Source organism: Aulostomus chinensis, chromosome 5 (assembly GCF_037954235.1).
Source record: "Aulostomus chinensis isolate RoL2024-O1b breed Wild chromosome 5, RoL_Achi_v1.0, whole genome shotgun sequence".
NCBI lineage: Eukaryota > Metazoa > Chordata > Actinopteri > Syngnathiformes > Aulostomidae > Aulostomus > Aulostomus chinensis.
In genome coordinates this window covers 27,774,758-27,799,664 of record NC_141324.1, presented here as the reverse complement: position 1 = coordinate 27,799,664, position 24,907 = coordinate 27,774,758, and the positions used below count along the sequence as shown (strand labels likewise).

The following is a 24,907-nucleotide window of genomic DNA, read 5'->3' as shown; positions in this document are numbered from 1 at the left end:
GGCTGTCTTCAGTGTCAGACGCATCATAATGTCGCTGATGATACAAAAGGACTTTTTTTTTTTTTAAACCTTGCAAGTAATAACAGAGGATTTTATCATTCTATTCTGTCTCTGAACTGCAGCCAATCGCAGAGCACCTGAGGGGAGAGAAGGCGTGGCCAGCTGACCTAGTGACCTCATTTCAGACATGCATAAGGAAGTACAAGTGTTTTTTCATGTTGAGTACATAAAATGCCATAAGTTGTTGTTTTTTTCTAAATTTGTCCTTTTTCTTGACCAAAGAAACCTCCTGGATTCATTTTTTCATCCTGTTATGCCATCATATATTTGGACGTCTACTTGAACCAATCTACCTGGTTGCGTCTCCTTCGGCAGGGAACTTTGTGAATTGTCTTGTTTCATACAATTACCTTTCCAAAACATGAATTTCCTCGGTGCGTTTATATCAGAAGACCCCGGGTGTGAGGTACCGCTGTCCTGAACTGTCCTGAAGAGACCACGTGAAGCCTCTGGGCGGGTCTTCCTCTGGAAACGCTGGCTGACTTAAAGCTGCCATCAGTCAAGCTGCCGGTGTCTCTGCACGCTTGAAAAACGACTCCAGCTGTCGGCTGCTGGGAGATGGAGCTGCTGCTGAACTGACAGACTCCACCAGATACAACGGTTCAGCATAAACGCTAAAATAAACACATCAATCTGATGGCTCGCCATTAATCACAGTCTGACCTCGGAGTGGGGGCGGGGCTCCAACGCAGCCCAACATCCAGTGGAGCGTTCCATCCAGATGGTCCAGATGGTGGCATGATGAGGAGGAGACAGGACGCAGATGAAGATGTCGTCGGAGCTCCAATAAATCAGTCACAAACACCTGAGATGACGTTTTACCTTTAAAGCGCAACGACAAAACAGCACAGAGATGCAGCGCTGATTATTGGTTATTGATTCTATAAACCGCTTCAGCACACGGACATTCAGACACTGTGAGATCAATCGATCAATCACGACAGCTGATGCAGGTGAAACCAGCTGGTCTGAGGGGGTGGAGTTAACATGAAAAAAACACCATCGGCACCACCATCATGCATCTTTGAGAACCGTTCCAGCACGCCGGCGGTACCAAACACTTCCCTGCCTCTAGAAGTCTTCATCACGGCATCAAAACTGTGGCCGGTGACGAACCAAAATGACAGAATCCACCTGAAGCACTGCGGTGACGTTAAGTTGGAGAAATCTGAGTTCTGACTACACTGTGTGGAGTTTTGGAGTGACCCAGGAGATCAAGTCGGTATCAGGGGAAAGAATCCAGTCAAAAGCAGCAGAGACAGGGGCCAGAGGCATGTTCGTGGCGTGTTCACAGCCTGGTCACTCCGACGAGAGTAACAGGGCGCTCGTGCACTCACGCTCACAGTGATGGGGCGTCGTGTCCATCTCTGGCTCCTGCTGCAGAGGGAAGCGCCATCACTGCTCAGTCCTTGGCTGCAGAGATGGAAGGCGAGTGAGGAGTGAGGGGGAGGTTACTGGGAGAACGGCTAAATAATTCATCCCAGAAGGAGGAGAGGGGGAGATGGAGTGCCAGGAGGGAGAAAGGGACCATTCAGAAACCTCTCTGACTTCACACCACGATTCCTAGAAAATCAAACATCCCGTGTGAACTTTCACCCCCGGCAGGGATCCAGTCTTTGCAACGTAATTCCTCTCCCTGCTTGACTCCTCATAACCCCGCTGAGCGCCAGGATGGCGTTAATTAAGCCGAGCCAGGGTTAGCTGCAGCCCCACACACACTGACAGTGAGGCGGGAGGACGACCCATCAGCCCCTGGGGCAGCAGTTTTTCAATTCATCACAGAGACGGCCCCCTAATGGCACCACTGCCGAGGTCAGAGGTCACATAAACAAGGTCTGTAGGATCCCCTCAGTCACGTTTGGTTTGTCTGTTAGCGGAATTCCAGAAGTACTGGATGGATTTGACGAGGGATTGATGACATCATATCACTTTGTTTCCTGTCCTATCAGTTACGCTTGAAACCAAAGTCAAAACATGAGAGAAAAGACGCTTCATTCCCGCACCTCCACGGTAGGATGATCGCACAAACACCCCCTCAATAAAGCAGACGGATCGTTCGATGTTGTTAATATTATTGCTGGTATCATTACTATTGATATTTTTACAAGGGCCGGCGTGGCTCAGAAGTACAGCGGCCGCCTGATCCTCACTTCCCCCTGAGACCATGTCCATGTATCCATGAGCAAGATACTACTGATGGCCGTGCGAGGGAGTGGCGACACGTCCAGGGTGACCCCGCCTCCCACCCAATGTCAGCCGGGATAGGCTCCAGCCTTGAAGTGTTCCATCGTAGTCTCATTGGTATTGAAAGAATAGTAATACTTGAACTAAAATCACCTGCTTCGACAAACATCGGCGTGGATTCAAGGGTGAAGAAGAGAAGACGAGGAAGAAGTGTCACACCTTGGCTGGACAAAACTGAGCTTTTCAGGAGGAAAACGGGAACAAAAATGATCTCTGGAAGATCCTGCGTGTCATCGACAGTGTCAGGAGGTTCGAGGTAATAAAGACGAGAGGAGGAGCGGTGGAGTCAGGTCTGTCTGACCCGGGTCGACTCCATGAGTCGGTGGATGGAAACTGAGTGGGAGCTGCTGCTGTCACGGCAACAGACCAAAATCAATGAAGCGTCGGCAGATAAGAGGCAGACGCCTGTGTGGGGGGGCGGCAGGTGGGTCAGGTATTTCAGGGACTAAAAATATTTTTCTGAGCTCCTGCTGGATTCAACAAGAAGCAGGTTGCTGCTGTTTGGTCAGATTGTCCATGTTTTGGGGGGGGGGGGGTGCCCTGATGGAGATATTTAAGATCATTCACAGCTAAATATCAAAGATCAAGCTCATTCTTAATCTCAGCAGGGCTGGAGGAAGCAGCTAAAATCAATACCAATAGTGTCATGCTCAAACTAAAACCTTTGGCCAGGACTGGGGCTGATTCAGGCCAGGACTGAGGTTGTTTAAGGCCTGAACTGAGGCTGTTTAAGGCCAGGACTGAGGCTGTTTAAGGCCAGGACTGAGGCTGTTTAAGGCCAGGACTGGGGCTGATTCAGGCCAGGACTGAGGTTGTTTAAGGCCAGGACTGAGGCTGTTTAAGGCCTGAACTGAGGCTGTTTAAGGCCAGGACTGAGGCTGTTTAAGGCCAGTACTGAGGCTGTTTAAGGCCAGGACTGAGGCTGTTTAAGGCCAGGACTGAGGCTGTTGAAGGCCAGGACTGAGGCTGTTTAAGGCCAGGACTGAGGCTGTTTAAGGCCAGGACTGAGGCTGTTTAAGGCCAGGACTGGGGCTGTTTAAGGCCAGGACTGAGGCTGTTTAAGGCCAGGACTGAGGCTGTTGAAGGCCAGGACTGAGGCTGTTTAAGGCCAGGACTGAGGCTGTTTAAGGCCAGGACTGAGGCTGTTGAAGGCCAGGACTGAGGCTGTTTAAGGCCAGGACTGAGGCTGTTTAAGGCCAGGACTAAGGCTGTTTAAAGCCAGGACTGAGGCTGTTTAAGGCCAGGACTAAGGCTGTTTAAAGCCAGGACTGAGGCTGTTTAAGGCCTGAACTGAGGCTGTTTAAGGCCAGTACTGAGGCTGTTTAAGGCCAGGACTGAGGCTGTTTAAAGCCTGAACTGAGGCTGTTTAAGGCCAGGACTGAGGCTGTTTAAGGCCTGAACTGAGGCTGTTTAAGGCCAGGACTGAGGCTGTTTAAGGCCTGAACTGAGGCTGTTAAGGCCAGGACTGAAGCTGTTTCAGCTTCAAACAGCAGCAACGGGCTCATTTCAGATACCATCACTGATGTCTGTCTGTCTGTCTCGTTATTTAGAGAAACTTTTCAGCTCAACCAAAAGAAGCTAATGTTTCCAGTGCAGTCGTACAACAGCAGGAAGTTGATCCATCACTTACCGATGATGCACAACAGACAGCAAACGTACCACTAATCACCAGTGTCTATGGTGAACTAAAGTCAACATTTGTTCCTGAGATTGTTTCTGTGAGGTTGATCCAAACCCTACTCCACCAGAACCACTGCATCCAGCATGAGGTAGCACCATACATCTGTAATACTGTAGTATATTATTTATATTAGAAATACAATTAACCCTGAAGTTCCTCACAGACACCAGTGGATGACCCGGTGCAAACTCTCTCTGGACACAAACTCTGCTGAATCGGAGCCTGGCGGTCCAAATATAGCAGCTGATGGGTGGCGGAGCTGTCAGGAGGAGGAACGGTGCAACGTCACAACGTCTCTCAGGGCTGCTGAGGCAGGAGGCAGCAGAAGATGAGTCGTGACCTCCGTGCCTCCGGGGTGGCCACTCAGAGGAAAGTTTGGACTAAGGAGATTTCACCAGGAGCGATGAGCCAGCTTCGGTCTGGTCCTGCGTCCTCTGGGCTCAGCAGAGATAAAGACCTCGCAGCTCTGAAGAGGACACAAGAACAGAAGCACACAACAAACGCAGCTCCAAAACACACAACCAGGCCACAGGCAACGGGGGCCAAGCCCATTGATTTCCTCTTTTTGGCTCTGCAGTGTTCACTCCTGGCTGGAGGGTAAAGGAACCAGGAAGACGATCCTTGATTTTCCTCCTGCTGCGCATTTCTTCCTCTTAACCTGGACTATGAGATCTAACAGTGAGCTGACACACATTCTTATTAAGTTTCAGTCGTTTTCAGTCATTTGAAACATTAAGTTGCGTGTTGTTGACAGATAAAAGCCGGTAATGTCAGTGGTTTTATGTTTAATAATTCTTTTATTCAACGAACAATAAAGACAAAGGTGTTCTCGCAGGTGTCTAACAAGGAGCTTTAGATATTTCAACCTTGAAAGACACAACAGTGGCAGAGCGTGCAACTGTGTCTTTTCATCTGTTTAAGTTTGAATTATCTGCGGAACACAACCAGCACCATGAACGGGAAGGAGTTAATCAGGAGTCAGGAAGGTGTAAGGTTCCCCTGCCACATCCCTGAGGGGTCTGTTCTCAGTCCTACATGAGTGGGGGGACCTCAGGATCATCCACAAACCCTTCAGAGATGCTGCTGTGGCTGCTGCTCCTGGTCTGAACTGTTGCGGATGTTTTCACTGGAGTTTCTTCTGCGTTCTGACGTGGCACAATGTTGGTGAGGTCGACCACCGGACGCCTGCTGGGGTCAACTTCCAGCCTCTCGGGAACATTAATGTTTCTGTAAAGTAAAAACATCAGATGTTGTATTTACTTCCCGTCGGGAGGTCAGCGGCTCGCTGTTCTCCCAACTCAGCTGTTCAGGTCGATGATGTTGGAGGTCCTGTTACAATCAAATCAACGTCGTTTTTGAGGAGGACAAGAAAAAAAATGTCCCCGTAAAGAAGGGGTGGTAAAATTGCTGAGTCGTGTGTGCTTTGTCAACGGCGTTAGAACTTTAGTGAACAACATTTGTCTCCATCCACAAACCTGAAAATGAGGATGGGATGGCGCCTCTGTGAGGCTGCGTTACGTATAGACAGAGTTCTGGATGTTTTGATAGAAAATGTCTGAAGATGTTGAAGGTTTGGATGTCTAAGGCTGACGGACACATTTTCTGGTTTGCTGAAGCAAATGTAACTGATAACCTTCAAACACAGCTTGATATCTCCTGTGGGTCTTCTGCGGCTGACGCGCCAATCACACAGAAGTCAACAACGCTGAAGAAGTAATTGTTCGGCTTCACATGCCTGAAGCCTGCACGTCTGTGGGGAAAGTCCAAATACCTCACGCTGTCCGGGGATTATCCTCCATTATGTCTTCAACCATTATGAGAAGTTATTTTACAGCTGGGTTCGCTGTGTTGGAGATGAACTCATCTCTGTGGGGACGATTTTAACCACACTATCAGTTACCATTAAAGCCGATTGATCCCTCCGCTCCCCCAAACACTTCCACTTCCAGCCCACAACAATGGAGTCATTCGATTGATTATGTTTAAGGCTGCAGAGTCGGGTGATAGGAGAGTAACTCTTTCAAGAACCACCTCTGTGTTTCCTCTGGTTCCTGGATGACGTCACGATTTGACGATGAGAACATGGCGGCCTCAAAGTTTACAAAGACTGATAATCACGATCTGAACCTATCAGCAGTGGAAAAAAACACCCCTTTGCTGGACGGATTGAGACATGGACAATGATGAAGTATGTTTGTCGTCCAGCAGGAAGTGGTCATCGCCTGGTTCCTCCACCAAGAGGAAGTGGTCATCTCCATGGTTCCTCCACCGACAGGAAGTGGTCATTTCCTGGTTCCTCCACCAGCAGCCAATGGGATCGCTCCATGTGACTACGGGTGACTGAATCAGTAAATCAGCTCTGGTGAACAAAAGTAGATGATCTTCCAGGTTCAGTTCCTCAGGATCATCTTCACTAACGAACCCCTCTGATGATGCTGGAAGCCTGAATGGTTAGCAGTGCTAAGCTAACTTTAGCTTATGAAGAACCTACTAACTACTAATATCTGCAGCTGCTGGGAACCACACACCTGATCTCATGTAACAAAAACACATCGACTTAATCAACCATGCTAACTTACTTCAAGGTATCACAGCTCATTGCTGCGTGGTTGTATTGGTGTAGTTGGTGGTCATAGGATTCTAGAAAAATATTGGAATGATTCAAATATGGTTGGCCCTTGTGAATAAATTCCACCCAAAAATATCAATATAGGGGTGTACACTGAAAGAGACTGCAGTTCTCCTTTAATAAAGTGACATTTTTCAAAGGGAAAATTGTGGTTTTGAACTTTTATGATTCATATTTATTTAATAACTGTGAGGGATTCAGCTAGACTCCCTCAGGCCTCTACAATCCCCACATGTCCTGACAGACATGGCGTCCCTGGTGAACAGGAGTCTAATGGATGCACACCTACGACAGAGCTCCTGTCAGGACGGAGCTCTTGTAAGGTTATCAGTCCAGGCTGATGGCGAGCTAATTGAGTTGTAACGACATCAGTAGGTTCTGTTTAGCGTCTGCAGCCAGCGATCCAGCAAGGATTAGGTTTGGAGTGGATGTGATGTGATGTCACAGGTCTGATCTTAATCTCATCTGCTCTCCTCACGATAGGAACCAGACTCATCCAATCAGAGCCAAGCTCGATGTCATGATGCGGAACTGTTCATCAATAGCTCCTCCTACCATGCTGATGATGTGATGTATACCCTTATATTTCAGACCACTACTGTCCTCTGCTGAGAGGTCCAGCATGTTAGATCTAGTGGCCCCTCGTAGGTCCAGTCACATACGAAAAACAACTCCTAAAATTTGAGTTGAAACTTCTAGCAATAAACAGTCTGCTAGCGAGCACTAGAACTACTTCTTCGCAACCACAAAAATAGTTCTTCCAAAGTGCCGATCCAACACGATCCCCACCATCTATGGGAGTTTAATACTCCTGAATCCAAATATATTGACTCATCATATTTGATCAAAACATGCTCTATTTTTTTTTAAGATAGCAACCAGATATCAAGAAATGCACAATAAGTCTTCCAAGTCACTGATCCAGAGTGCGATCGACAGGATTTCTGGAAGCTGAAACATTCTTGCAGCCGTTCATGTGGACTCAAGGGTTTGATGGAAATTTGCCGAGAAAAACAAAACCAATAGTTCTTTCTTGCTGCTGACCTGGAAAAGATCCTGACATATTAGTCCTCCTTCCAGCAATTAGATTCAAACCTAGATGGGATCAGGACACTGCTGACAGACACCAGGTCTAAACTCAGTGGTGCAAACGCGGCATCAAGATGAGAATGCAGCATCAAAAGTGAAAAGTCCCAGCCAGGTCAAGTTCCTCCATCTCTCCTGTTCCATTCGCGGCTCACAGGTGCATCTCATTTATGACCAAACACCAGACGCAGGAACAGATGAACTCAGAAGTTTCTTTAGCTGAATGGATCCTCAGTATGATGATGTCAGTGGGGGGGTGGGGTCAATATATGACATTGTGGTGGTCTAAGTTTAGCCCTCACACTCATCTAGGTAACGGGCAGGTAAAGCAACTCGTCAGCAATTCCCTCTGAGATGGATGGAGTCATTAGTGCAGCACTCCTTTACTGAAGACCTCCCTGGTTACGAGGTCCAAAATGGCTCCTGTAATAGGAGGCCACAGGCGAAGGGCCGCTGGTCATTATATCTCACAGGTAATGAGGTCTGCAGACCGTCAACATTCATGCCTGATTATCCGACAGAGACCATGTTGTAATGGGAGCTGGAGGCTGATAAATGCAGACGCTGCAATATTGATAAAGTCATTTATTGTAACCTGGCTTACACAGAAGGTCAGGAGGCGTGGAGGGGGTGGGGTCAGGGGGGACAGACATGGTGTTTGTTCTATTGGTGTAAACAAAGATCTAATCAGTCCCGAGGGACGTCATCAAAGGGTCAATTCATGAGTGGCGTGATTACACCTCCCGGAGGGTGAGATCGCTCCGCCTCCAGTTGTGTCCAGTTATAATGAAAAGCTTCTAAATGAGAGAAACATGTTGACATCACAACAAGCCATCTGACAAGTACAAAAAAAGATACTCCACTTGGCCTGATAATCTGTGAATGGATTGCTCCTGTGTACTTTGTTAGTGTGACATATTCATAGCTCTTATATATAATATTTATTAAAGTATTCCTCTTTCATTTAAATCATCTGGAACTGAAAAATCTCGCTAACACGTTACACTTGAGTGTGTGTAGGTTCAGTTTGACCGGGTCTTAGTGGAACCTGCGTGTGAGGGACTTCAAAAGACATTCCTTTATGTTGAGGTTTGAGATTTTCTGATATTGACGACTCACTGACTGTTTACTTACATTAAATAAGAAAGAGGACTTGATGGATCCATACTAGATCCATTCTTCGATGGTTCTGAAGCTCCTCAGCTGCTCTGGAAATGTCAGTTGATTACATGTCGGTTTAGCCTTGTGGTTGACCCTGACCTCTGACCTTCAAAAGCCACTCAGGACCTAATCTCTGTGGAATTTTATATTAACATTGATATTTCATCTAATGAGACACTGGTGTCATCCAGCAAATCTACTTCCAACATGTTCATGGCCTCAGATCCACTCCTACCCACGCCAGAGGCTAAATATGGAATTTGTCGAAAGTCAAAGGTCACTCATAATCATGTTCAGATGCAGTAACTCAGCAGCCAGCGCCGCTTACCCGTCACTCTGCCACATGCAGCAGCAACTACGCCATTAACTGTGGCAGCAACCATAGCAGCAGCTAAGGCAGCAACTAGAGCAGCAGCAACCATAGTGGCAGCAGCAGCCATGGCATCAGTCTGAGAGGATGGATAAGAGGGGAAGAAGCTGAACTCACCATCACTGAGGTTTCCCATCTTACGAAAAAAAAGCTACTGCCAGATATGAGTAGGAGGTAGAAGACTGTCACTACAGGAAGCAAGTGCACTGAAACTTTTGGTTTGCTAGTTTCACATGATAGGATTTGAACCCTGACTTTCATCTGGCTGATGGTCTCTGCAGATTCAAGACAAAAGCCCAGATATGCACCAGGGACGTCAGTTTTGATTCGCCTGCTGATAACACTCTCACATCCATTCACAGGAAACAAACTGAGTGATCAAAAAACAAAATGGCGACACGGCAAGAATGTTTACACCCACTTAATATTCCACTAATATTCTGTTTTGGATTTTTTTTTTGCCATTGCTCCAAAAACTGACAATACTCTCATATCGATCTGTTAACATGCCCTACATTCCGACAAGCTGGGCTTGTCAGAAGTGCAAAGGAAAGAAATAAAGTTTGCTGTCATTTCCCTCCAGTCTGGTTGCAGCGTTGCACACCATGAGACTTTCCAATGTGATTGCTAAAGTGATCTTATTCCACTATTTCCTGATGTCCTGATGACACCTTTAATGCTGTGAAAATGTGAATCGTGATGGTGATCAGAAAGCAGCAGCCATCTTGAGGTTTGAGCCTGAATGCCTGCGGCTGAAACTAAATGAGTGTTTCACTGGAATGAGAATTCTTTGTTACTCGCCTCTGGTCAAGGTTATCTGTGGTGGCCATTAGCAGGGAGAGCGCCATCATCATAACAGCAGATAGAATGAATCATGTTTAATATACAACAGACAAGTGTAATTAGGAGGACGGGGACCTGATGAGCCGGAGGCGTTTGAACCTGTCAAGGCCGAACATGTTCCTCCATAGAAACACAACCATCCAGCTGCTGCGACGCCTCCTTAGTTTACACGTTAACCCTTCGTGTGGTGACTGATCAGCCATGTGAGGAAGAATCATCACCGGATCAAACAAGCCTGAATGGTGCAAACAAGATGATCGCTTCTCTACTGTGTTGGAATGTCTCAAAGATCTGTTTGTCAGCACCCCTGATTATAAATTCTAGCTTCCACTGTCTGTGTGCTGTTCCTCCCGGCTGTGGTTCTGAGTCTCTTTACCTTTTGGTGTCCTCAGAATTACTGCTGCGGCTGGGTGGACTGCCTCTGGGCGGACGAGGGACGGCCTTCCTCACTTTGATTTCACCTTCAGCCTTCAAGTCACATCAGAGGGAAAAAGACATATCTGTTCACATATCTGCAAAAAAACATCATCACTTAACCGAAGCTCTACTGGCACTCAGGAGGATTCATAGCAGCAGCTGCTGTATCAGCATCAGTCTCCCTTTATGAAGACTATAAATGTCTCTGTTTAATATCACTGATAGACTGCGACTGAAGACACAGTCCTGGAGAACATGACATTGGTGATGGTTTTCACAACATTAACGAGACTCCAAGAGAATTTAGAGGCTTTGACATCAGCGATGACACCACATCAGCCAACCATGAAACCTCCCAGCTGCTCAGTGTTGTCCAACCTCCAAAACACAAGCTGACATAACCCTGGTGACATCTCTGTGACAACATAGAGCCACAGAACTGCTTCTCTTTGTAGTGGTGTGTGCGCATTGTATTACAGTGTGTGTGTGTGTGTGTGTGTCTGTGTGTGTGTGTGTGTGTGGTGGGAGGGGGTGGTGGTGGTGGTAAGAACAGACTTGTGAGCATCTCTCTAGTGTGAATAAAAGTTCAGAGCACCACATCCTTCAAAGAATCCTGAGTACTTTAGATCCAGACACTTGGAGCTGAGCTGCTAAGTCCCGCCCACTAGCTGACGTGTGAGCCTACGTACTCGGGGCATGGTGAGGAGCAAGTGTCCAGTGGTTTGGGACCTCTGTGCTGTTGAGCTGTCGGGCTTCACTTCAGCCGGCAGCACCACCTGAAATATCTGCAGAGTAAATTATTCACAACTTTAATTAGCGAGATGAATGTGCTGATTTGGTCCCAGTGTGTCAAATGACTTTAATCATGAGCAGGCCTTTTTATAGCCACACTTTCCAGAAAAGACTTGGGAGGAAAACTAAAAATAGCAGCAAACTTGGAATGATGGCAATCAATCAGTGGGATGAAATGTTTTTGCTGAGGGGGAGTTCAGGGGAAGCCACGCTACCAGGAGAACTCCAGAACTCCATCCGTCCTCGACCTCCTCGCCGGGCACTGGCTGAGGTGATTAGCACACCTCCCACATGACCCCTCCAGCCCCCCCCCCCCCCCCCCACTATCCCTGCTGAGAGCTGATGCACCACTGCATAAATCACCCCACCCGTCCCATCAAGCTGACCCCTGGCATAAAACAACCATCCATAAACACGCCTGGAGTGGAGCCGTGACATTCAGGACTTCTACCTGCTGAGCGCTCAGTTTATAAAATTTAGCTTAAGATTAAAAGCAGACAAATAAAACAACGCCATGGAAATGTGTTTAATCAGGCTTGAAGGTCACGTGGCCTGTTTCAGGGAGATTAAAGTTGACCATGTTAGCCCCGAGATGACGGAGGCTCACATGATGGATATGTACAGAGTCACAAGGGTGCCATGAAAAATATATCTGTAAAAGAACATGGAATATAAAGAGGAATGAAGACAAGAGTAAAAAATGACATCAAATATATCTTTTTTCCTAGCATTACTGTTCACGTCCCATCCTGTTCCTGAATCTGCCGTGTCCTGAATTTTTTATCAAAGTAAAAACTGTTAGGCTGAAAAGAAAATGTACAATAAGGGGGCGGGGGGGGACACACATAAAAATTGATTGTCACAAAGTATTGGAAATAACCGGTATTTATAATGACACAAGACTTTCCATGACTGGAAACATTCTGTTAACTCGTGAAAAATATCAGAGAAGTCCATGTCAAAATTTACAAGCAAAGACATTCAAATGAATGGCAAGCAACATGTCGAGCGAAATGAAGCATATATGCATGAACATTCAAGTATTTATGAAGCAAATTTTTCTGAAATTTCCCAGAATGATTTCCACACCTGGAAATTGATATTTTGAAATTGATTCATCCAAGAGTTAAATATTTGTAGACGGTCCACGTGTCCTCCGCAGGGCTGATAAATGAGCTCGGCCGACGTACCTTGCCTTTGACAATCACCCGCACGTACGTTGGCTGGACATCCACGTCCATCAGGGAGGAGTCCATGTGCCTGTGAGGACAGCAGCTCTGGTCAGTGTGATGAAGACTTCTGACAGGTCCATGTCTCCAGTGTGACAGTCGGAGCACTCATGTGGAGGTTGGTGAAGCACAGGTGAGCAGCTGACTGGAACCTCCACCGAAAGATTCAGGGGTGAAGTGAACAAGTCAAGATGAGCCGATCGCCAGCAGTCATGTGACGAACGCAACAGACGTTCATTTGTTACAAGGAATTAAGATGAGATACAGACACAGTCCTTTTCAACCAGACAGCAGTGGCGCAAACATGGTACAAATTGCTGGAGTACTTCTGCAGAACTTCATGGTTTGAAACATGACATGCATGTAATAGCTCAAAGTCAGATTGACAAAGATTGACTGGAATAAAGATTAAAGCTGCTAATTTTTTTCTCCAGGGAGGAAGAAACATCATCAGCTGTGACACTGTATTGTTTATTTCCACTCCTGGCAGTCACAGAGTGACATTATTAATTTTGAGTTGCGTTTCAAATATTCGTTCTCATAGTTGTTTAGATATATCGCTATTTATTCACCACAACAAAACATTTCTGCAAATAACATTTGTAGAATCTAAACAAAGCCTGAACCGAAAGTCACTGACAGAAAACCACAAGATGAGTAAACTGAGAGTTGAAAAGAAACTCACCTCTATTTCCCACCACAAAGCTGCTTTAAAGACGTTTCTGTTTAAACTGGTTGGATGAAGCTTTGTCTCAGGATAAGATTTCTGACATTTAAAACCTCATCACAGTGTAAACTCAGTATATTGGGATACACGAGGCGGTTACTGTGAAGCTGCTCTTCCTACCTGTACACCGCCAGGTCCAAGATGATCCGATTTTTTTCATCATCTTCAGTCAGACAGAAGTCGAGTCTGTAAATTGACACACAGACGCAGAATTCAGCTATTAAAATGAAACCAAACTAAACCTGCAGAGTTAAAAATAATTATGAATTCCTTTTAGCCCTGAGGCTAGCAAAAAACTTCCGCCCACTGGTGGTGCCCTGACCTGACCTTTGAGGATCACGGACACTTCTATTGACAATCCTCCCCAGTCAAGAAGATAAAGACCCTTCCCTAGAGAGCTGAGACCCACACCAGTTAGCTTAGCACAATGGCTGGTAGTGGGTAGGAAGTGTTAGCATCAGCTAGCTCAGGTCCAGGATGCTGGTTAGCTTAGCACAATGGCTGGTAGTGAGTGGGAAGTGTTAGCATCAGCTAGCTCAGGTCCAGGATGCTGGTTAGCTTAGCACAATGGCTGGTAGTGAGTGGGAAGTGTTAGCATCAGCTAGCTCAGGTCCAGGATGCTGGTGTGTCCAGCAGGAGTCCTCCTCCTCTTCCTCATGATCAGTAGCAGCAGTCACTCTTCTAGTCCTCAACAAACGTTTGGTTCTGTTGACCCAAGTTCCAGTGGAGCTTTGGAGGTGCTGCGTCAAATCACTGCGCCCAGTCAGGAAAGTAGTTCCAGCCACATGTCTGATTCTAACTGTAAAGGAATTTTGTGTCTCCTCATTTTAAACTGTTATTTCATCACCAATTTTATACACGACCCTTGTTATATCAATGCAGGCTAACATGGAGCTATGCTAACACTTCCCACTGCATGGTTCAGAGGTAGAGGGGCCAACTACCAACTGAAGGGTCACTTGAGCCTCACTTCTCCCAGTGACCATGTTGAAGTGTCCTTGAGCAAGACACTGAACCTCAAATTGCTCCTGATAGTAGGTTGGCACCTTCCATGGCAGCTCCACCATCAGTGTGAGTGTGTGTGTGTGTGTGTGTGTGTGTTTGTGAATGTGTGCAGGAGATGACATTGTACAGCGTTTGAGAACTGCTCAGGTAGAAAAAAAAACGCTACATAACAATGAGTCCATATGCCCACCACCATTTATTGTGCTAAGCTAAGTAGCATCCCAGGGTCTCTATCCTCTCGTCTTGCTCTGGGAGTCAAAGACTTCTTCAAATGATGGTGTTTTCCGTGTTTTAAGGCGGCCCGGTTATTTTCATTTTACTAACAAGCAGATGTCGGTTTGCAGAAACTCTTTAATAACTAAATGTACATGATCTGTGTCTCAGCACACTGAGATCCCTAAAAATCAAACCTGGCCTGATAAATCACGGCGGATGAGTGCAGCTATGATCCCGAGGTGTTTTGGTCGTGGCTGCCCAGCCTCCCTGCTGGTGTAAGGTGATAGATCATGTAAAGGAAACATTGCTGATGCGAGTGTGTCCTCAGCTCATATTACAAATTAAATCAACTGCGTTGTAAGGCCATGACCCCCGTGGCCTTGCTGTTGATAGAAACCTCTGGCTAATGGAGGGAGACCGGGGCGGCCCGGAGCTATCAGGTTGCCCCCCAACCACGCCGTCGTCGTTCTCTAGAGGCAGGCTGGCCAATCCGGCAGCCTAGATCGCATCACTGAGGGCCATTAATGCAGCAATCACCGCATTTGTTTGCTGTCTGAGCTGAAAAATAAACAATTATAAGAGTGGAGAGAGATGAGCCAGAGAAGTGACCGCAAGTTTTTTTCTGAAGTTAAATTAAAAGTTGTGCAGCAGCAGCGGATGTTCCACTGAGCACTCCATCCGCCAATCATCACTGATAAAGTAAACAAGATTGAGAAGAAGGTCTCTCTCTACCTCCAAAACTATTCCTGTTTTCCCTTCCGCACACTTGGACTCCATCAGACTGTGATATCTTGTATTAGATATTTTTATCTGCGAAATGTTTGGCCTAAAATTCTGACTTAGTTTCTTGTAGAATGTCTTTGATAGCATTAAATACTGTTATTAACAAACATGAAACAAGTAACTGATCAGGAGTGTGTTTCCATCACCTAAGGAGGAAAGTGTCTCCACACTCGACATCAATCTCAGTTGATGATGTCACAACCAGTTTGGAGCCAAAAGAGTCAGAAACTTTGGCACCTGTGTCGGCGAAGTGTTGTTTTTGTTTTGTTTTTTTTAGGTCTGCTCCCTGAAAGTCAGTCATTTGCATCAATTGTCAGACATCTTAGAGTCCAGAAGCTCTCTTGACTTTGTCACCACTCAATCCGCCAGGTTAAATAGAACATCCTCTAAGAACATCGAATGACCTTCACAACCTCTGCAGCCTCCTTCTGACACGTCAGCAACATTCACCAGTCTGGTGTTTACTGATGGATTCGTTGTTGCAAAACTAAACGTTCAAATATCCTCAGCTGTTTCAGGTTACTGGTTGGCAATCAAGTAACTGGACACTCGACGACTCATTGCGCGTTTTCCTGTGTCATTCTTGCACTGCTTTGCAGAATTTTTTGTTAAGAGCAACTTGAAAACCTACATCTTTCAGTGCCTGGAGCAGCAAGAAGTGAATGACCACAACTTTCATAATTTTGTGTGTGTGATTATGTGGACTGCTCCTTTAAAAGTTACAGCGCGCACATCTGCGTGCGCGTGTGTTCATACTTGGGCTCATTGACATTCATGACTCGTCCATCAGCAGTTATTAGGGTCCTCGGGGTCTTTGGTTTCTTCTCTTTCTTCCTGAAGAGAAATGGCAGAGCATTAAGTACTGATTGCAGCATACGTGTGTGTGTGTGTGTGTGATAACATGTATGTGTGGCTGAAGGAGGAATAAGACGTAAGTAGTTACGTCGTCATCTTAAGAAGGCGTCATCTAACACTGATTTTGATCTTTCTGGATAGAACATGTTGACAAGTTTCCTTTAGTGAAATACAAATTTGATGTCAGAGATGAAGCACAACATTTGTTGCTGCCATGCAAGTTTGTCTCCACGGGCTTCATGATTTTACTGGACACCAGATGGTGCCGCTCTGTGAAAATCAGCATCTGTACTTCCTATTAACAGTTTGGTTTCCTTGTCACATTCTCATCACACACTTAATGGAACACTCCAACTTTAAGAGGAAGTCTCTGACCATCATAGTGAAGGGCTCTCACTCCCGCACGTCAGCTTGTGCCTAAACAACCTGTTTCTCCGATCAAGTGTGTCCTGCAGGTCGGTTGGTGATGCCTGGACACAACACGTCTGATGTCATCACTTGCAAATAACAGTATACACAGAAAAAATATCTGATTTGAAAAAAACAAAAAAATCAGATTCAGTCTGAACGAAACCTTGGAATCGGACACGTAACCAGAACAACTTTCCTGACTGGGCGCAGTGATCTGACGCAGCACCTCCAAAGCTCCACTGGAACTTGGGTCAACAGAACCAAACGTTTGTTGAGGACTAGAGAAGCGACTGCTGCTACTGATCATGAGGAGGAGGAGGACTCCTGCTGGACACACCAGCATCCTGGACCTGAGCTAGCTGATGCTAACACTTCCACCCACTACCAGACATTGTGCTAAGCTAACCAGCATCCTGGACCTGAGCTAGCTGATGCTAACACTTCCACCCACTACCAGACATTGTGCTAAGCTAACCAGCAATCAAGTGGTCCCGAAAATTTGCACGTTCCTTTAAGTTGAAATAATAATATTGACCTTTCAAATGTATTTCAGCAAAAAAAATAAATAAAATAAAATACAAAGACAAAATTATCTGAAAATATAGTTTATACTGTTCTTTTAAACGGACTCTTATCTGAGAAGGTGATGTGTCATAGTTATCTGGAGCTCGATGGCCTTCACTCTGCTGGACTTGGCCTTGTTAACTTCATGTTTTTATTGGACTGCAGAGACCCATCATGAGCTTAAGTGGTGCGGTGGAGCGGAGCAGTTAGATGAGACACTAACGCTTCCTGGATTAATGGTTCCATTAGCGCCATGGTCATCCAGGCGACAGGGGAGGCGGAGCCAGCCTCTCTTCTGACACTGGAGGGGGAACAAGAGGTCCTGAATGGCTCTGAACTGAACTCTGATACTGAATCCACTGGAGAGGCGTGTTGTTGATGACACATTACTGACTGTTTATGAGTAAACTGACTGAATACTTTATCATTATTATTATCATTATTATATACTTATTTATTCTCTTCATGATGGGATTGATCAATCATTTTTTTTGTCAGTGTTTGTCTCGCTGGCTAATCATCACCAAACTTGCTGGAGGGGTGGAGCCAAGGCCAGGGAAGAACTCCTCAAATTTGGGGTAAAATGAGTCATAGCGCCACCTGGTGGCAATGGGAAATTACTGTTTTTATTGATTGATTTCATCCTCATAGTGGTTTGGACCAGATCACCTCAGATGTGGTCAGAACCTCCTTCATTACTTGGTGACGAGTTACTGTGAAGACTGAGAGGTTACGATGGTGGGGAAGCGGCCATATTTGATAACTGACCACAGAACAGGAAACTGTAGTAACTGGAATCACATGGTCAGATCCTTGATGAGAGTCCTACCGAGTCTACAAGCTGAATTTGAGTCATAGCGCCACCTGGTGGTTACAGACTTTGAGCCTCCTGGTGTGAGGATGAGGGGGAAGCTTTTGTTGAAGACTGTCAGTTGTGGCTACTTTCTTCGCTTAATCACTCAACTTTAATCTAATCAACCGCCTGTCTCAAACATGCTCGTCAGGTAACTCGGTCCATTCATCAACCTGCCAGCGTTTCTCGTCCTCTTGGCCTTGCTGTGTTGTTAAGTGTGACTATTATTCTTCCTCTAAAAGGAACTGAGCCGACCTTATCGTAGAATCATTCGTCTTCCCTGACAATCCAGTGACGACACGCCTGAATGCACCCAGTTAGCGTGCTCCAGCACCAGCAGGGAGCCGGTTAAATCAGCGGCATGGCATCAGCCTCATTTTCTGCTTGGACATCAGGCCGACCGGGATGTTCTGGTAGTACGGATTAGGAAAAAGGCTTGGTAGCATCATGGCGAGTTTCCTCCAGTCAGCCTGTCCCAGGGTGTAACCTGACGTTTTATCCCCACAAAGGTTTTTCTGGGGTTCCTCAGTGACCCGCCTCATGAATAAAACATCCTGAAACACAACGGTGGAGACGGAACCTTGTTGAGAGGTTTATGAGTTGATGGGCAGATTGCTGCTTCCCTCGGGAAAATGCTACGACCAGAATCAGAACAGCTCTATTGCCAAGCACGATTTTACACATACAAGAAATTTGTTGTGGTGCTGTTGGTGCATGCAATCCAATAAACTATTAAAAAGTACAAAAAAATATAACAACATAAATATACATACACAATCTGTTTTTTGGAATAAAAAGAGCACTACAGCTGGGAGTGATAAATTACTAAAAACAAAAGTGCAAATGAACAAGTAGTCCAAACTGAGCATTGTTGTAACATGACCAAACTGAAATGAACTTTTTGTCATAAATGTCTCCTGAAAAATACATAAGAATGTTTTCTTTAAAGAAAAAAAGCAAACAAAAATCCCGAATCGCAAAGAATATAAAAAACAAGTCCTTGATCTGCCCAAAATCCAATCGCTTCTTCTTGGCTCTGCCCTTCCATCAAGTTTAACTGGTGTTTTTTTGTGTGATCCTGTTGACAGAATTGAACATGTGAATACAACCTAAATAAAACGTTATTATTATGTCACAAGGAAGTGATGGAGTTGGGCCAGAACTGGGCCAGAACTGGGCCAGAGCTGGGCCAGGGACGAAGCTGTCACATTTTGGAGCATATCTGTTTAGCACAGCAAAACACGGCATTTTCAAACTTAGTTTCAGTGTGAGGACGAGATTTTCGGTAAAAGATGATGAGTAGGCGTGACGTCTCTGCAGCGCCACTGTATTATACTGTATTTTGACACAATCAGCCATCAACCAAGATCGCACGTTCACGTGATTTGAAAATTGTTGTAGGTCAAATTGTGACTAACACGGCGAAGCTTGGACGTTCCACTGAAGCAACATGAAGATAAACGAGTAGTTGAGACTAGTTCTGGTTTTGTTGCGAGGGTAGTTCATGACTCAGCAGCAGCAGTGGCAGCCATCAGTCTGCTCTTGCTGAGTGAAACCTCGCAGCTGACAGAGAGAGACAGGAAGTGTGTGAGTGAGCATGGCGAGAACACACACACCCATTTAACACCTCGACACAAGGGTCACCTTAAAGCTGACCACTCATTAGCAGCATGGCGGGAAATTTAATTGGGCTTTAACAAATCATCTCTCCTGCCGCCAGAAGCCAGTCTTAAAGTGCTGAGTGTTGATTGGTGCACCAGCAGGAAGGTTATGGGTTCCAGCCCCAGGGTGCTGAGTGGGTACACACCACGGTTCCATTCAGGTCATCACTAATGCTGTAACGTCCTGACAAAAAAAATGTTGACTAACTGCTGCTAAATAACCAAAAAAGCCCAAGTATGATCTCTTTTCACATCACATCTGTATATATAACAAGTTTAACTAAGTATTTTAAAATTAACTCATGAGTTAACTCATGTTTGACTGTTGCTTATTTAACTCTGAATATCCAACTACTATCACTGTCCATTTGTCCAGAGTTGCAAGTGACATTATTGCTTCCACCAGCTCCAAAATATGGCAAATCCCTGATTGGGGGCCCAAGGTATATATTGTGCCTATAGGGGGCGCTGCAGCAGTATTATAGATCTCAAATGGTCACAACTCTGTGAAAAGATGAAAATCACATAAACACAATTCTTTTACTGTTACCTTCCTCAGCTTGAGCTTCATCTACCCATGGAGGTCTAAACTGAATACTGTGCCCATAGGTGACGCTAGAGACCATAACCCAGTCTGCTCTCAGAGAAGAAGTCACATTTGACCACAAACACAAAGAAGCCAAATGCAAGACATTAGCACCTGCAAACAAAACTGTAAAAGAAATCCGTACCTGAAATTAACCGGTTAGTGCTAAACACACCTTCATCAGCTTATCAAACGTCCCTCGAAAATCTGTCTTACTTAGTGGCTACAATTCATGTAACTTGAAATATATCAAACCACCACTTCATGTGTGCAGGAGATGAAATGTTGGTTCTGCAGCCCTTGTTTATTATTCTATTAGCAAGAGGTCAGAGGTCACAAAGCCAGAGGAAGCACTAAGCTGTTCTAGAACACGAGTCGGAACACTGCAGTTGCTCCTCCAGTGTGACGCATCACCTGCTCATCATTTACATCACCATCCAGTTCTGACAACCAGCAAACACCTCGTCTGTAAATCATCCGGGATTATTGGCAACCAACCTCGCCGGATGAGTCATTTGCCTCAAACACATAAACAAACCCACAGAACCGAATCCTCTCTGACGCCACCAAATCATACTGGGTCAGTTTGTTCCAGCAGATGAAAACTGCTCCTCATTAACCCCCATCCACATCCGTCCTGCAGAGTCTAATAGTTCTGCTGAACGAGTGTTTCAGCCGGTTACTGGAGTGATTGATCATGTGACTCCGAATCTCCTGGAGCTTCAGCACATTGAGCTCACTATCAGTGAAAAATGGTTGAACACCTGAATGGCGCACGGACAGAAGAGTACAATGGTTCATTAACAGCAGCTCTAACAACTCGCTGTGTTGTGGAGAGAAGCTGCAGGTGTCAGGTACGGTGGTCCCCCAGACCCCCAGCCTCAGCTGAATGATGGCTCTGCAGTGTCACCCAGTGGACAAGTCAGGGCCCTGCATCAGTAGAACATCTTGGTCCATACTCAGGTTTCTCCTCAAGTTGAGTGGTAATTATTTTCATACATAAAATATGAGCTGAATCTCCTCAACAACTTCAAATGTTCTCTTTCACAGCATCAAAGAGTTTATTAACCCTCCTCTTACACACTTTTACTTTCATAAATATATTTTATATGAGACTTTTAATGCCAGTTTCATCCATTTTTGGCTGATAGAACAAACAAACCATCGTGATCGGGGGAAGAGCAAAAACTATTCAGGGATGAAGATGAGGTTTGTAATCTACTGGCGAAATGTTGGCTGAAATGAGTTTATATGTCATCTTTGAAATAATAAAAGAATATTGTCACTCTATTTCCATTACTTGTCTCTAATTTGAAATAAAAGCTGAAAACATAAAGACATGTCTGACATTTAGCTAAACTGTAAAAGTTGGGTTTTTTTTTTCTTCCTGGTGGCAGAATCCTGGCCAACGGTTTGTAATTGATGAACACTTTTTTGGGCAAAGCATCAAGTCTGACTTACTTGTCCTTTGCTGCCCTCTTCTCCTCCAGGTGGCGGTGAACCTCCAGACGAGATTCAGGGGTGAATGAACAGGGAGTTTCCCAAAAGTCCTTCTCCCCCTGCTCCTGATCCTCCTGGTTCTTGTTAACCGCTGGACTGAAGTGAGAAATAAGAGTCCATCAGTGGGACGTCAACATGGCTGCGGTTCCGCTGGATGTACTGTCTGTCTGTATGTTCAGACACAGTTGATCTAGTCAGTGTCGTACCTGTGGCTGTCGAGGCCTTCCCTCTCTTCTTCGCTTCCTCTCTCCTCACCTGCTTGCTTCCTCAGTGCCTCCTCTTTCTCCTCGGCTCTCTTCCTCAGGTATTCCTGCTCCTGCTCCCAGACTTGCTTCCTCACCTCCTCCCACCCCTGAGAGGCTCGAATCCTCTCTGACTGGCTCACTGCCGTCCCATCCAGCCACTGACCAAAAATGCAAACCACTTGAGCAACTCTTGAACCACTTTCACACCACAAACCTGAACGTGGAGGGTTCAGAGTCGATTTGCAGCCTTGAGACATGTCGTGTACTCAAGTCTGCAGACCTTCACCTTGAGCTGAGGCAGACAGGACACCACGTATGACCGGTAGCCGTCAAACTGGGTACAGGGGTTCCCCACCAGGAAGAGCTCCCGCAGGTGGATGTTGTGCTGTAGCGTCTCTACGCTGCTCAGGCGTCCCACAAAGTTCACCGTCAGATCCAACTTCTGGAGGCTCTCGCAACCTGCAGACACGATCAGTACCAGAACTGTATTACTACTCGTACTTAACTACTGATAGTATGCTGGGGTTTGTTGTTATGGTAGTTGTAGATGTTATTACTGATGGCTTAATTGTACTATTATTGCTGATACTGTCTGTTGTGTGTTTAAGTATCTCTGTCCCTGTCTCTCTGCTTCTGTCTCTTTCTTGGTCCCTGCCAATCTGTCTGTCTTCCTCTCTCTCTTTCCCCCCAGGTGGTCGTGGCAGATCCAGCCTGGATCCGCTCCACGTTCCTGCCTGTTAAAAGGAGGGTTTTTGTCACCGCTGTCACAGATGTACTTGCTCATGGAGAATTATTGGGTCTCAAACACAAAATCAAATGAAAGAGTGTGGTTCTAGTGGTTCCTGCTCTACATCTACACTGTCCTGAAATAACTTTTGTTATTTGATGCCACACAAATAAAACTGAAATGACCACAATCAGCTGTTTACAGGAGATAGTCTGAGTACCAAAATGAATGGAACACCATCGGTGATGGGAAGATGCCACTGAGGCTGCAACATGACTGACCTTCAAGGTTTTCAATGACTTCAACATTGTTCAAGGCCAGATTCAAGTACTCCAACTTCTTCAAGCGGCAGAGATTCTCTGGAGACACGACAGGGTTCATGTGTTTCATGTCACCAACATGGCAGCAGGAAGTGAGCTAATAATGGGGGCCAGTAGCAGCGGCGCGTCTCTCACCAATGCGGGAGATGAGGTTGTTCTGCAGGTAAAGGATCCGCAAGTCTCTGCACCACCTGTCCAGATGCTCAATCCTCTCGATGTTCTGCTGATGCAGAGAAACCTCCTCCAGGGAAAACAGCTCACATTCATTGTGCTCTGCCCGCCGCCGAACCATGTCCTCAGTGACTGGACAGACGCACAGATGAGGACAAACATGTCTACTCAGGTGGACGGTCTTCTCTAACGAACCTCAGCCATTTTATTGAGATACACCACTGCAGTTTGTGTGGTGATGAAATGATGAAAATAAATGTTTCCTTTCCTAAAATCCCACACAAACAACCAAATACATGTAAGATGCACATCTGCAGTCCAGATGTTGATATGCATTTAAACTGTGTAGCACTGGTGCTTTTTGATGTATCACAGAAATGTCAAGGCAAGAAATAATTAATCTAGATGTCTACAGGTGGCAGGAAGTCACCCTTATTAGTGAAAAACATAGATAAGAATATAATTGTGCCTTTTTCCCCTCAATAGATTCCATGGTCACTTGACCAAGTGACTCCAACTCAAGACCAGATGTTTGACTGGGCAAATTGAAATTAAGACGTGGTAAAAAAAAAAAAAAACAGTATATATAAATATGAAGTGAGTGGTCTTCACTCAAATGCACATACACACACATATATGTATATACATATCCATACATATATATATTTACACATATATAAATACCTAACAAATCTGTTGACTGCTGATATTTTCAAACACACACACACGTACATACATATATATATACATATACACATATACACACACACACACACACATATATACACACACACACATATATATACACACACACACACACATATATACACACACACACACACATATATACACACACACACACATATACACACAGACACACACATATACATATATATATACATATATATATACATATATATATACATACAGAGAAAGAGAGAGAGATGTATAATAATGTGTTTGAAAATATCTGAAGGCAACAGATATTTTAGGTATCTATGATTTTGCCATAATAACATTGCTTAACTGCATTACACAATTAATTGAGAAAACTTACATTACATAGGCTGTTAGAAATATGATAATGTATTAGTTAATTCTAATAGATAAGGTGAGACGATGCTCAGCTTAGTTGACGTTCCTCGTTAGTTTGACCCGAAGAAACTCAGAATCTTTTCTACCATGTTGAAGCCATACCAGCCAGTAACTTAGCTGCTAACCGCTAGCTCGCTCAATTTAGCAAACAATTAGCTAGAACGTTCGCTTGCTTCAAAACCGAGAACCTAATTGAGAGGGATAGTTAAAGTTTGGAACACTCAAACCAAAAGGGAGAGAGATAAGTAACTTGTCGCTTTAACGTAGTAAGATATTCAGAGTAAACTTACTGTAGACCATCTCGCTGTTGACAGGCGTTGCTGTAGTAACCCGAGTCGCGATGCTTTCAGGTGCAGTGGGAAACAGGGTAATTATATACTTATAAAAAGGCACGTTTGTGTGTACAGAAATCAAAAATAGAATTTCGTCCATGTGTCATGTAACAATGACATGTAAACCTCAAAATGTATAAAATTATGGCAACACGTTGATTGTTGATCAAATCTTTTAAATAATCGTTGTGTCTGGTACCTGGAGGGACGCTGCCTAGGAGTTCACTGACGGTGGTAATTCCCGGGTTTCACATACTGACGTCAACCTGTCGACTTCTGTAGAGTTAAAAAAAAGCTAAAAGATAAGAGAAAAAAAAGATAAAAGCTTGTGTGTGACGTGCTGG

General features: G+C 45.2%; 1 protein-coding gene across 2 annotated transcripts; it reads right to left on the bottom strand.

Annotated features, from left to right (window-relative positions):
- Positions 1–4,741: 4,741 nt before the first annotated feature.
- On the bottom strand, positions 4,742–24,830 carry dnaaf11 (dynein axonemal assembly factor 11). Of its 2 annotated transcripts, XM_086204389.1 has the most exons (13): positions 24,763–24,830; positions 24,522–24,574; positions 23,101–23,268; positions 22,927–23,004; positions 22,205–22,377; positions 21,880–22,076; positions 21,635–21,769; positions 16,000–16,077; positions 13,360–13,425; positions 12,474–12,543; positions 11,181–11,276; positions 10,451–10,542; positions 4,742–5,212 (listed from the first exon to the last, which is right to left on the bottom strand). In XM_086204389.1, exons 2-13 carry the CDS (start codon positions 24,529–24,531, stop codon positions 5,017–5,019), a joined length of 1,359 nt encoding a protein of 452 aa, XP_086060515.1. In that variant the 5' UTR covers positions 24,532–24,574; positions 24,763–24,830; the 3' UTR covers positions 4,742–5,016. The 2 variants fall into 2 exon arrangements, with proteins under 2 accessions (XP_086060515.1, XP_086060516.1); XM_086204390.1 differs by lacking the exons at positions 24,522–24,574; positions 24,763–24,830 and adding an exon at positions 24,194–24,505.
- Between the last annotated feature and the right edge of the window lie 77 nt (positions 24,831–24,907).

Excerpts from the sequence above, each read along its gene's own strand:
- dnaaf11 (XM_086204389.1), bottom strand. Across the intron at positions 23,005-23,100 it reads CAACCTCATCTCCCGCATTG|AGAATCTCTGCCGCTTGAAG; the intron begins GTGAGAGACGCG and ends TCGTGTCTCCAG. Across the intron at positions 21,770-21,879 it reads GAAGGCCTCGACAGCCACAG|TCCAGCGGTTAACAAGAACC; the intron begins GTACGACACTGA and ends TTCTCACTTCAG.